The sequence below is a fragment of the Blastomyces gilchristii genome, assembly GCF_000003855.2.
Source record: "Blastomyces gilchristii SLH14081 genomic scaffold supercont1.31, whole genome shotgun sequence".
In the NCBI taxonomy this organism is placed as follows: Eukaryota; Fungi; Ascomycota; class Eurotiomycetes; order Onygenales; family Ajellomycetaceae; genus Blastomyces; species Blastomyces gilchristii.
In genome coordinates, this window is record NW_003101652.1 from 365,610 (window position 1) to 377,620 (window position 12,011).

At 47.7% G+C, this 12,011-nt stretch overlaps 4 protein-coding genes across 6 annotated transcripts; 2 read left to right on the forward strand and 2 right to left on the reverse strand.

Moving 5' to 3' along the window:
- Positions 1-944: 944 nt before the first annotated feature.
- Positions 945-2,292, reverse strand: BDBG_08923 (NADH dehydrogenase (ubiquinone) Fe-S protein 4). Its single transcript, XM_002620708.2, has 3 exons — positions 1,919-2,292; positions 1,749-1,859; positions 945-1,685 (listed from the first exon to the last, which is right to left on the reverse strand). Exons 1-3 carry the CDS (start codon positions 2,170-2,172, stop codon positions 1,376-1,378), a joined length of 675 nt encoding a protein of 224 aa, XP_002620754.1. The 5' UTR covers positions 2,173-2,292; the 3' UTR covers positions 945-1,375.
- On the forward strand, positions 2,288-3,737 carry BDBG_08924 (F-type H+-transporting ATPase subunit F). Its single transcript, XM_031723787.1, has 6 exons — positions 2,288-2,388; positions 2,444-2,501; positions 2,557-2,571; positions 2,709-2,859; positions 2,967-3,032; positions 3,091-3,737. Exons 2-6 carry the CDS (start codon positions 2,454-2,456, stop codon positions 3,114-3,116), a joined length of 306 nt encoding a protein of 101 aa, XP_031581109.1. The 5' UTR covers positions 2,288-2,388; positions 2,444-2,453; the 3' UTR covers positions 3,117-3,737.
- A 32-nt stretch (positions 3,738-3,769) lies between these two features.
- Positions 3,770-9,994, forward strand: BDBG_08925 (the record flags this gene model as incomplete). 2 transcript variants are annotated; one of them, XM_031723788.1, is made up of 5 exons in its annotated part: positions 3,770-4,078; positions 4,202-4,447; positions 4,581-4,856; positions 4,907-5,077; positions 5,137-9,994. In XM_031723788.1, the coding sequence occupies 4 exons, from the start codon at positions 4,216-4,218 to the stop codon at positions 8,442-8,444; spliced, it is 3,987 nt and encodes a 1,328-aa protein (XP_031581110.1). The 2 variants fall into 2 exon arrangements, with proteins under 2 accessions (XP_031581110.1, XP_002620756.1); XM_002620710.1 differs by lacking the exon at positions 3,770-4,078 and having other exon boundaries at positions 4,216-4,500; positions 4,556-4,856; positions 5,137-8,444.
- Positions 9,230-12,002, reverse strand: BDBG_08926. 2 transcript variants are annotated; one of them, XM_031723789.1, is made up of 6 exons: positions 11,712-12,002; positions 11,593-11,620; positions 11,442-11,506; positions 11,333-11,367; positions 10,079-11,262; positions 9,230-10,004 (listed from the first exon to the last, which is right to left on the reverse strand). In XM_031723789.1, exons 1-6 carry the CDS (start codon positions 11,792-11,794, stop codon positions 9,846-9,848), a joined length of 1,554 nt encoding a protein of 517 aa, XP_031581111.1. In that variant the 5' UTR covers positions 11,795-12,002; the 3' UTR covers positions 9,230-9,845. The 2 variants fall into 2 exon arrangements, with proteins under 2 accessions (XP_031581111.1, XP_031581112.1); XM_031723790.1 differs by having other exon boundaries at positions 11,442-11,620.
- Positions 12,003-12,011: the final 9 nt, after the last annotated feature.

Sequence of the window (12,011 nt, forward strand, 5' to 3'; positions counted from 1 at the left end):
TCTTTCTTTTTCATCTTCAAGAGTTCAGTAAGCAGGGCCTTTTTCATCATAAGACTTCATGATATTCTGAGACATCTGATTTGAGAAGCAAGTATTCACTTTCAAGAGATAGTAGATATTTGATAAGAGAGTGTTTCAGAGTATGTTTGAGAGAGTATTTAAGAGAATAATAATAATTGAGAATCTGATTATTAACTTAGTGAGATTGAAATTGTAGAGATTTGAGTATTGTTATTCTTCATATTCAGATATTATATTGAGATATCATACTATGACATTCTTGTTCACTGCTTTCATGAATTCTAGCTAATAAAGATGATTAAATATAGACAAATCAATCATAGATTTGAGAGAATATGATTTCAATGTGAACATGTTGATGAATGTGAAATTAAAAAAAAAGTCAGCATGAAGTGATCTCAATTATAGAATAGTGTGATGACACAACACCGGCTTGCTACTAAATAATTGATAAATACACTATTTTTAATGAGATCCACTATTGCGTTCAAAAAGTACGGACGCACCGAACAGGCCCTTAGTGTTGGGCGCCCGCCGCTGCTGCGGTCGCTTATGTGGCGATCTCCCTATAATCACGTGGCCGCCACTATATTAGGTAGATTCTGTAGGCTACTGGGGCAAAAGAGCTCAGTCACCACCAGCGCACTGCTGGTAGAAGAATCTAACAATGTATATTGATATACTGCGTAGATAAAGTACTCTGCAACTATCATCATTTCAAAAATAGGTCATGCAGGGCCGATCAACCCGGGACCCCCAACAGATTCTTTGTAGATAGCTCTGCCAATAGAACTTCAACTATCCTACACTTAAGTTAGTTAAGTTAGTTAACTAAGTTATAGGTTACGCAGCGTAGTTAACTCTGTCTCACATTCTACTGTGTATGCAGCGTATATGAAAGATAGATTATAATATAATAATGTTGATTCTTCTACAGATTCTCCATTATTCTTGGAGAAGCTAATATTACATGTGTGGATCACTTGCAGAGGCGATTGCTGTGGCAGCACCCCCCATGAGATAAGCTTCCGCCATCGCCTGGGGCTTCTGCGACGGGAAGCACGAGCCTGTATCGGAGATAAAATTGGCTGCTTGGGATTGAATACGTGTGAGGAGGATGCTTTACCGCTGATTGCAGTGATTTGCAGGTATCGCGTCACTTTTGGTGCGGCAAAAACAGCGTAGACTGGAAACTTTGCGTCTTCATTTACAGCGAGGACACAGATATACTCTACTAACATAGATGTTGAATTAACATTTTCGGTTAGAAAACCGCATGGTTGATGGAAAATATTTGTAGGCTCAAGACTATATACACGGGAAAAAAGGGAAAGAGGTTTCTGAACTCTCTGTTCTATTTGGTTCTGATATGCTTGAGCTTCTTAGGCTCGTGCAAAAAGTTGTTTGCATAAGCTTTGGGGCGGAACACTCGTTGATTCGGTTCCTGGACAAAGTATTCGTATCCCTGCTTTTCGGCAAAAGCTATCGCATCTTCCTTCGACTTGAAGTCAATAAAGGTCGCTTGCATGGCATCGGCGGAAGATTGCCATCCCATCAGCGGATTCTCCCAGCGATGGCCTTTCGCCAAAACATCCCAATCCATTCGCCAGTGTTGGGTATGCCACGTTCCAGATTGTGTCGCAGGTTTCGAGGGTTGAAAGATCCTAACGATTTGTTAGTAAGGCGGGTGGGAAATCAGCGAGATTGGGCTAGCAGAAATCTAATACCTGACGGTTCGCGCTTGAAGATCGGTGGGAGCTCCGGACAGAACAGCAGCAGCAACGGCACCGCTTGGTTCGCTGCCGTCCATAACGCGTTTGGGCACAGGGGAGAATGATCTGAAATACGCAGTTAGTCAACCGGGAATGGCACACATGACATATTGCGGTCGCCTTACGATGTGCCGTGGTCAACCGTAGCATTGTAGTTTGGCTGATGGCGTGCCATTGCCTCTGAAGGAGTCTCTTTCCGTGTTATTGAGCCTCTCACTACGGCACCGGGTGCATCGGCTGGGCTTGTTTTGGGTGCGCCCTCAGCTTCTTGCGAGGGCGTCTTACTGATATAGCGAGCATTGGACCGAGATGACAATTGACCAGCTCTGAAAGAGACGGCGTTTAGGCCAAACGGCCTTCCAGTCCGTAATAGAGACATTGTGGTGTGGAGTTGGAATCGAGATATCGAGGATAGGAATGGCTGGTTGTAGGGGAGGCGGAAAGGACTTAGGTTTGGGTGAGGAGTGTCCCAATCAGGCTAGCGCGGAGTGGTTCACCACTGATCCTCTTCCGACGAAGCAAGCTCATCATCAAAATACTCAACCCTCACTCTACGACCACGATCGATTTTGGTTCAATTGCTATCCGAATCAAAGTACGCCGTCCTCAATAGCCTTACATCTGCTTTCTACAATTCTGATATACCACAGGTCACTCGCCATGAGCTACGTCGCACGCCGCGGTCTTTCGACCCTCATTCCCCCCAAGGTACGACTTCTTTACAATTATTATCCCTTCCGCTAGATCTCTAACTTCTAAATAGGTTGCTTCTCCTACCGTAAGCTACTATCCGCTACCAACCACCCGCTGTTTGGACATATCATATCCTTCCGTTGCCAGCCTATCCGGCACACAATTCCTGCAATTGGCTCAAACCCACATTGTCGCAAACTTTCTTGGCTAATACTGGGATAGGGAATTGGAGCTGCTCAAGATGCCGCCCGTATGGAGCGCATAGTGGGCTTCTACGAGAAACTGCCACGCGGAGCAGCACCTGAAATTAAGCCCACCGGCCTCCTTGGACGGTACCAAGCTCGATATTTCGGAAAGAACCCCTCTGCAATGCGTGAGTGAACCCTTAACTCAAGACAAATTACATGTCATATTTATTCCCTTGGAAATATATCATAGTTTTCAAATTTGAGGCTCACCTGCTGACGAGATGAATCACAGCAATTATCCATGCCATTGGGGGACTGATGCTTTTGGGCTACAGCATGGATTACTACTTCCATCTCCGTGAGTTCCTTGTTGCTACGGATACTTCATCTTCTAATAGGCTAATTCCTTCATGAAGGCCACCACAAGAACAATGCGCATTAAGTCGTTGATTCCAACCCCTAGTCGAATCGAATCGAAGCCGAAGGGCTTAAAGTGCAACCGCATGTACATGTACATATAGATATAAAAACAATGCAGTATACTTTCCTATCTTGTTACTACTATAATACATATTTTTAGAGAATTGACTCCCATTTTCTGTTGTCTCAGTTGAACCGATTTGCCACCCATTGTGATTATTTTACGGATTACCAAACTAGAGGATGCATACAGAGTACATATATGGGAGGTAGGAGGCAGAAGGCAGAGATAAAATGAAAAATTATGAAAAATTATGAAAACTGTGTCAACAGTGTCAATATGCCAACGGGAATGGCGAGATAGTTTATTCGGATTTGCTACAATCCATTGTATTTAAGTAGGAGGATGGATTTCTCGGCTGAAGGAGTCACCCGGCCTCCTGGTAGGGTAGCTCTCTCCTGATTCCCCGAGAGGTTGATAGACAAAAAGAGAAAAGCAAGCAATACTATATAACCTCTAGTTAATTTGGCACTAATAACTTAATTCGCAAAATCACTTTCATCCACAACATCCGTGGTTGATGTCACCAGCCGACCCATTTTGTTTGGCCGCCAGTCTCAGGTGACCCGGCCACCCACCCAGCCTTTGGAGGGAAGGAAAAAGCGGCGGTGGCCTTCGCCGCTAACCGTATCTGGGCTGTCCAGCTTGGCCACACGTATCTCTCCTATTGCTTCACCTCCATCGATATTTTCCAAGAGAAGTCCATTTCTTCCAGACATCCGGCTTGCTTCACCGGCTTGTATTCTCTGCTTCATTATCGAAACGGCTGCCGACCGCCTTTGGCTCGTTCCGGCCCGGAAGGGAAGCTGAGCTCCATACCGAAACTTCACCTACCTCACACACCTCAGTCATCCACGCTTTGACAAACATCGTACGAGGAGAGCTTGGTGGTTATCGTGGCGAAACTCAGTCCTTGATAAGAGGTATATTTAGCATTTCATTTTGCGATACCCCTGGTGCTCAAAGTTTCTGTCTTTCGTGCTGTTTGACTGCGTGACGATAAGGGTAGTAGTGCTAACTATCGCAAAACCGCCAAACCTCCGCAGATTCGAGCATTGTTATGGCAGAGCAGAGCAGCCACGATGTGGTAAACCAAACCCGGTCGGGCGGCGAGATATCGCCTTCCGACGTTCCTGCAAACAAACCCGACAATATCAATGCTGGAGAGGACGCGGGGGGGTTTAAACAACAGAATTCAAACAATGACAACGATAGCAACGACAACAACAACGATAGCAAATCTGAACAGCGAGCCGACCCAAAGACACAGGAGAGAGCGCATGACACCCCTGGTATGCTAGGAACATCAACCCCTGAAAGATCAACGGCGCTTGGAAATGAAACTGTAAGTCTTGAGATGGGTCTCGACGCTTTTATGGTCATTACTGAGCCTACTGTAGAACAAGAATCGCGACAATAATTTAGAAACCAGAAACGATGGAAAACCAGCAATCAATGGACTTGGGGAAACATCGCATACCGGTGATGATAGACTGTCTCCGCTTCAGCTTGGTGACGCCAGTGGAGGATCCGACACAGATACCAGTAGAACGGATCTCCGATCATCAGCGGACCGGAGCCAACATATACGCACTAACTCCGTTAAGAGAACGTCCGTATTCAAACCAGTCTCCTACGCCAAGTTTTCCGTTACGAAATCACCAGGGCCCCTGCAGACATCCAAAGCAAGTGCGGACAAGAGTAAGTGAACCGACACCATTCCGCGAGACGTGTAACTAATTTGTCCGCAGCGTCGTTTGCATCTGCATCTTCAACTCCATCAGTTTCACAACCTGCAAAACCTCGATTGGTGGCGAAGTCGACAGGTGGGCTGCGAGACTCGACACCGAAGTTGACGGGTATTGGTAGTAAAAGTGGCAATGGTGGTCCTGATCCAAATCAGGTCTGGAACAAAAACAGACGTGAGACGCCGAAACTACATGTTAATTCTGAGTATTACGATGCTAACTATAGCAAACAGCTGTCCAACCACCAACCAAACACCTAACAGATGAGGAGCTGAAAAAGCAATATGGAATACACATGACCTCCAGGATTCAGGAAGATGGGAACGGAACGGAAGCTAAGTGGGCAGATATCGATGATGACGAGGACGATTGGGCTCCTGAAGTAATAGAATGGAATGACGGCACGAAGATTAAACTCACTCAAACAGAAAATGTTCCGCTCCCTGGAGAGAAAGAGAAAGATACAACGAAGGACAGAAAGCCGTCTCCTCCCTCGCTCGAAAGCAGATCCAAGCTCTTACTTTCTAAAACTAGTTCTGCGGGCCCAAATGCGACTGTACTGAAACTTGGAGCAGGCGCTGATAAACAACACAGATCAGGGGAGACAAAGGGACACAACGAGAAACCGACCCTTACTTCCAGAGCTCAGTCTGCAGCTCACAGATCTCCTTGGGCTCCTCTACCTCCAATTGACAAAGTTCCCCCTGTGACCATCAACCCACCTCTACCTGGTCCCCCAACCCGCTTTTCACAACGTGACCCTCATGGCCACGCCCCTGGGCCAGCAACCTCAGGTCCAGCAAAGGAAATTGCGGCAGATGATTTTAATCGGTCATGGAGAGATACTCATTCTAGTGCCCCTCGTGAACTTTATAACTCGCAATCTGGCCGGTATGAGCCTGTTCTGGATACTCGACGAGGCCCAGCTCGAATCGAAGCAAATTTCAGGCCACCTTCGCTCCTACAGCGGCCCACCCACGAACAACCAAACCTCGCAGAACCCTCCCCAACATTCCAGTCTCGTGGATCAGCTGCTGATGGTGCTTCTTGGGGAAGGAGACGTACATCTTCCAATGTTAGCGGAGGAAGTGGCGCATTTGGTCGCCGGATGTCGCTCGGAAAAACTCCCGTTAATGGGGTCAATGAACGGCCATCATCGCCTCTCCCCCACCAGAGAGGACCATACCCCTCTCGTGGCATTTCGCCATCCCAACCCTCCACTCGCCAAAACCGCGCAGGGCCTCCATCCACTCACTATGCGCCTCCCGGGTTTCATGGTGGTGCCCCTCAACAATCGGGTCCGCCAGTAACAGACGAGACAGCACAACAGCAGGTACCGTTCGAGGATCCGATTGCAATGCAACAACGCATCATGCGCGAAAAGAGGGAACTTGCAAGACAGCGCCGTAAGGAAGAGGAAGAAAGGGAAGAGGCAGCAAAACAAGAAAGAATTAGATTGAAACTTCAAGCTATGGGAGTGCCCCCTGAAAAACCATCGGAAAAGACTCCCGAGAAGCATTCCGACCGCCCGTCGGAAAAGCCAGCCGTCGAGGAATCATCTGCGCCGTCTGAATTATCAAAGCAAGCGGCAGGAGGAACTGGTTATTCACCCCCTAAGCCTCCTCCTGTTCCTGAACCTTCCGGGGAGCCAAAACAATATGGAATGATGAAAGTACACCATCCAGCATCCGCTAAAAAATTAGTAGCAGCGAGCGAAAGAGGTCCAGACCGGTCATTCGCAAACAACCAACCCCGCCAACCGCCATCCCCCTCCCGAGATTCTAAATTAGAATCTGCCAGGTCTCTCCCAACAAATGTCAATGGAGTACGTCCTTCCACGGAGTCTTCTCCAACAGAATCACGTCACGAGTCCATTCTAGATGAAAAGCCGCCGCAGTGGAAAGGACCCCTTGCGGGAACAGCAACCTACACTTCGTGGTCTGGCCAGAACCTTAGTTCTCATCCCCCTCCGACTTCGTCATTGTGGGGCCCACTAAGCAATGATAAGGCACTGGGAAATGGCACTTTCGATAGGAATTTGACTGGATTTCCTTCCCGAGATTTACCACTCACGATTGGGCTACCGCCCACAGCAGATCGACTTGGAAGTACCGAAAGGCCGCAGCCCATGGTAGATAACGGCCGTCCGTTATCGCCACTAGCATCCCCCCAAGAACGACCTTCTCGACTTGCCATCAACGAGCCTCTTAAGCCAATTGCTCGACCAACACCTATAGGGCCCCCAAGCTCCCATACACAACCACAACGGTGGCAAAATGACCAAGTCTCCCGTCGATCACAGGACGCAGCTGGCTGGAATGATTTCCATACTGTTGCAGCGAAAGCAGAACTGGACGGGGGTGAGAACTTTCATCGAGAATTTGCAGCCTTGCGTGATGAAGAAACGCGGAGCGGCCTTAGCCCTGCCTCCCTTCAAGTTTCATTTAATGAAACATGGCGGCAAGTCGAGAATGATCCAACTGGTCAGCGCCACGGGACTACCAGAACGAATGATCGGGGAGCATCACTTCCACCGTTGCATGGATTCCCGCCAGCAGTTCCTCCATTGCCTTTCTCCGATGTGTCTACGAAGACCCTCCCGAATGCTACCGGAAGAGAATCGAGATTTTTCCCTCCCGGTGGGGACCAGCTTAGAAGGCCGGCAAATATCCCTAACATATATCCCCAAAGCCCTTCACCGCCTCCACCAGACGATATTTCCAGCCACCCAGTTTTTACTGGAGATTCTAATCGGCCGTTGGTCCACTTGCCAACCCCGAAACCTCGTGTGAAACTCCCTCCGCGGCAAACCTCACCACCACCTCCGCCCGCCACGTTCGCTTCCATGGCTGCGGCTCCGGCAGTCCGTCCCCCTCCTCAACTCATTGCGAACACCACGTCATGGCAAGACAGATTTAATGGGTTGTTTGGTAAAAAGCCTTCACCGGGTAAGACTTACGCTCTTGCCGTTACCTCCGCTACCAAGGAGCCTCTTGAAGTTCAGCCATCCACATCTCCCGCGTCCGTATCCTTTCCACAATATGACGAGATGGAACTTCTCCGCGATGCCGGTAGAGCTACGTCTAAGGATGTTGAGGATGAGGAGGCTATTTTTGAAGACCGGGAAGCAGGCTCGACTCCAGTTGTGAAATTGCCAATCATAGCTCCCAAGGCTGCGTGGCTACCAGCTCTCCCACCACCACATTCCCGCTTGCGCCCTAAATATCAGAAGCCTGTCCAGCCCTTGAGCATTGAGCCGTATATTGCGGGTTTTTTTGACGATGACAATACATCAGTTATCATTCATTTACCCGGTGGGGATGCAGCCAAGACACTCATGTTGCCAAAGAAGGGAGGCAACACGCCTCCCCGCCCGAGGGGTCCTTCAACCTTCAAACAGCGGAAAAATGCGAAGCCTAGAGACGGATCTGGCAACTATAGCCATTCCCACGCATCAAGAAAACATCCACACTCTTCTACACAGCGAGCGGCCCAAAGCAGTGGCAGCTGGGCCAACCGTGCGTCTAACACCGCCCATTAGTCTATTCGAATGCGAATTTTAGGAATTTGGCATCATATTGCGTGGCATGTTCTAGGTTGCATTGGCTAATGACCTGCATCGCTACCTTTGCAAGTGTTGAGCTGAGAGCACTCTACTTTTTCGGGAGGTACCTGGGGCCACTATTTACCTGTACCCTTTTTTCTTTTTCTTTTTCTTTTTTTTTCTTTTTTTTCTTTTTTTTCTTTTTTTTTTTTTTTTAAGCTCTTTTTCGTTATGTTTTATTCTAATCCTACGCTTATACTCGCTGTACCTGCTCTCTTTCCATTTTCTCTTCGCTCGATTAACCCTTTACATCTCACCATTTATCCCCATCAAACTCTACGCCCCACCTCCCACGAAACTTAAACACCATCCACATTAAGGGTGCTCTTCATACTGAGAGGTGCGAAATTTACCTTAAAGGAACGAAGATGAGCTAGTTTTTTTCATACTTTTTATGTGCACCTCTTACCATCCAGAGACAGCGCCTTAAATCCCGTGCAAACAAAGGTGACGAAAATGATTCCTAGCATTATAAAGGCCTGTACATTATTCCCTTTATTTTTATCAAAATTAACCAACGTCTTGTTACCATATAGTGTGAAGATTATTTTCTTTTGTTAAATTAAATGCTGATGAAGCTGTATTCAAAGCTCGCGATTTTGAATATAATACCATGATGTTTAGCAGTCGTAGAGGCTCAAGCTGCGTCGGCGGGTGGAGTTTGATTACGCAGGTCAGGCATTGACCCTGACGGGGGGTGTTGTGGTGAAGGCAGTCTGGGAACGACGACTGTAGCCATGATTTCGTTTCCCTTTGGGTCTGGAATTATTGCACACGTTGAACAGCAGACTTGGTGTATTTCCCACTACCATTAAGGTAGGTATCACGACTCTTCGCAGACGGACCAAATGGTCGCATCGCATGCTGTCACAGAGATCTTGATGGCAATGTATATATATATATCTTCAAGCCCTGTTCGAAAAGCACGTTACTACTTATGCCGTTCTAAATACTGTCTCATTGCTTGCTTGTTACGTAGCTTTCTATACCGAACGTGGTAATTGCATGTTGATTAGTAGGATACATGCAGAGAAGGTAGCCCCAATATATAAATGCTGGGGCTAGTAAAGGACATGAAAAAGAAGTGAAACGCCGTGAATGCAAGCAAGGACTGGAAAGAAATAAGTCACCGAGAAAAAAACCACCTTCTGAAGCACACCAAACGCCTCGCTGAGTCAAACCATGAAACGCTCAAAATCAAACAAATAAACTCGCACCTAAAACAAAACCAGAAAAGGTAAAAGCCGTCCGTCGGGCTGTAGGGGGAAACCCTGCCCACCTATATAGAAACAGGAAAGGCGGAAGGCAAAGAAAAAGGAGAAAAGCGAGGAAGCGCCTCTACCAATTCCACGTCCGACTTGACGCAGTAAAGACAGGGGGTTTCCACTGTAACCTGGCGGGATCGATCTTGCGGGCGCCTTTGATTTTTTCTTTCTCCAGCCGTTTTTTGTGTTGTTCGATCACGGCATCGGTGAGGACGATGATCCAGTTTCCTCGCTGTAGCAGTATCAGCACTGTTTTCCGGCAAGGAATCTTGCATGCAAGGTAGGTGGGTAAAGACAGATACATACGTTATACCTAAGGAGATTCAATACAACAAGCGTCTCGTGTACATCCTTTTCCGTCATCGCGCTAAGACTCGCCAGTTCGCTTTCACTGATGCTCTCTCGACCTGGCTCCATCAGGATGTCGACGATGGTTTCTCGCCAGTATTGACGATAACCCAATAGGCCCAGGTCACTAAGAGGCTTCTCGGGCGAACCCAGCTTGTTTTCTCGTTTGCTAAGCTCGTAACTAAAAGCGATGAGTAGACGCCCGAAGCCTCGACGCTGGTACTGTGGCAACGTCAGGATACAGGCTACATTGTACCCTTCTGCGGATTCTTTCTCTTTGGAGAAGTATCCGACCAAATGACAGCCATGTTCGTCTCGCGTAGTCATGCAGTAGAAGAGGAAGGGGTCAACGTCGTAGTAGAGAGTCTTGTGATCAAGGAATAGCTTGCTAAGGAGACATAAGTTTCGACACCAGGTCCGCTGGCGGCGTCCATCGACCTCGAAAAATGAAACATGATCGTCACGGTAGATTTCGTTTCCGGGCGGATGGACAAGGGTACATTTGGTACGGTGCCTTTCGAAAGACCGTTTCTGATCAAAGTAGCTGAGACAGAACTCATCGATGTACACCATGTCCGCATCAGTGAAATGTGTTGGATAAGGCGAAAAGTACCAAGGTTCTATCTCGAACTTTCCCATTTGGATATGAGTCAAGTTTCGTACCCGATGGATCTCGGTCGGGTTTTGAGTCATGCTCCCGCCTGTGCGGAGCTTTTCAATCTCCTCTTCTTTCGCAATTTGTGCTGCTAGCTTATCCTCCTCTTGCTTTATAGCTTGCTTTGCATCTACATCAACAGCATCGAGCATTTCGATATCTTCAGACTCCCCATCCAGTCTAGGCGTGCCAACTGAGGAAACAACCTCGCTGCCCAGCAGCGAAAGGTTCAGTGGCGTTTCATCTTCACGGTTCTCCTTCCCGCCAGCCTTGGATGCACGAGATGCCTTGCTGATATTCAAATTTTTGCCAGCAAGAAGATCCGGAGTCGAGGAAATTCCTTGGCTATCTCCACGAGGTCGCTTCGGAGCATTCTTCGGCTGCGCCTTTGTAGCTGCAGCACCAGAAACTTTCTTCTTCTCGGGTTTCTCTGGCTGTGGCCACTCAACCTCCTGGGTCAAATCAATCCTGGACGCAGGAACCCATTCTGTAAAAGTGCATATATTAGTAAAATGGAATTTCGAATTCACGTTTCAACATCGCTTTTCTGAACATACCGTCAAGCCGTTTATTGAAATCGACGTAGTGAACGCTAATGCGACCGTTAGTATCTAGTAGCAGCAGAGGGGGGAAAAATTGAAAAAGAAAAAGAAAAAGGAGCCCTACTAAAAACTTGAGCCTCCCTTTCGCTGTCTCATAGATAGAATCTCTGCTTTTCGATTCTCGCCATCCTATATTCATTCATGGTTAATCCTTCTTGCGGGTAGTGGATATCACGTGACTCGATGTATGTGGCTGGGCAAATTTTTTCGCTCACCTTCTCGACGAAAGCCTTCACACCGATCCTTAACAAAATCGACAGAAATCAGCATATGTGGATGTTCAGAATGATTTTGGCTATGGGGAATTTCGTGTATATCAAATTTGGGAGCGTACCTCAGCGAGTTGAGAGTGGCAAAACCCGTCTCGACGGGGTCTGGGGTGCCAGAGGCCTCTTGCGAAGCGTCACTAACGCCCATGTTATTCACAGCAATAATTTCTATGGAGTACGACGTTGTTTTGAGATGGAAATGGGCGTTACGGTGGAGATATTGATGGATGGGATTGATGCGCCTTGTCGCTCGCTGTTGGGTAGAAGTTTTGATGTTCCTGGCGTTGGCTCTGGACTTGTTGCCTTTGAGGCTGTGGTGCGCGGTAACGCCACCCACCCATTGCAGGCAGGCGTAAACTTTCCAA

Bases quoted from the DNA above. Each gene is read 5' to 3' on its own strand.
- BDBG_08926 (XM_031723789.1), bottom strand. From the start codon at position 11,794: ATGGGCGTTAGTGACGCTTCGCAAGAGGCCTCTGGCACCCCAGACCCC. The intron at 11,507-11,592 runs GTGAGCGAAAAA...GAATGAATATAG, and splicing joins TGAAGGCTTTCGTCGAGAAG to GATGGCGAGAATCGAAAAGC. The intron at 11,263-11,332 runs GTATGTTCAGAA...GCACTTTTACAG, and splicing joins TTTCAATAAACGGCTTGACG to AATGGGTTCCTGCGTCCAGG.
- BDBG_08924 (XM_031723787.1), top strand. From the start codon at position 2,454: ATGAGCTACGTCGCACGCCGCGGTCTTTCGACCCTCATTCCCCCCAAG. The intron at 2,860-2,966 runs GTGAGTGAACCC...GATGAATCACAG, and splicing joins AAAGAACCCCTCTGCAATGC to CAATTATCCATGCCATTGGG. The intron at 3,033-3,090 runs GTGAGTTCCTTG...TCCTTCATGAAG, and splicing joins GGATTACTACTTCCATCTCC to GCCACCACAAGAACAATGCG.
- BDBG_08923 (XM_002620708.2), bottom strand. From the start codon at position 2,172: ATGTCTCTATTACGGACTGGAAGGCCGTTTGGCCTAAACGCCGTCTCT. The intron at 1,860-1,918 runs GTAAGGCGACCG...TGCGTATTTCAG, and splicing joins ACGGTTGACCACGGCACATC to ATCATTCTCCCCTGTGCCCA. The intron at 1,686-1,748 runs GTATTAGATTTC...ACAAATCGTTAG, and splicing joins CTTCAAGCGCGAACCGTCAG to GATCTTTCAACCCTCGAAAC.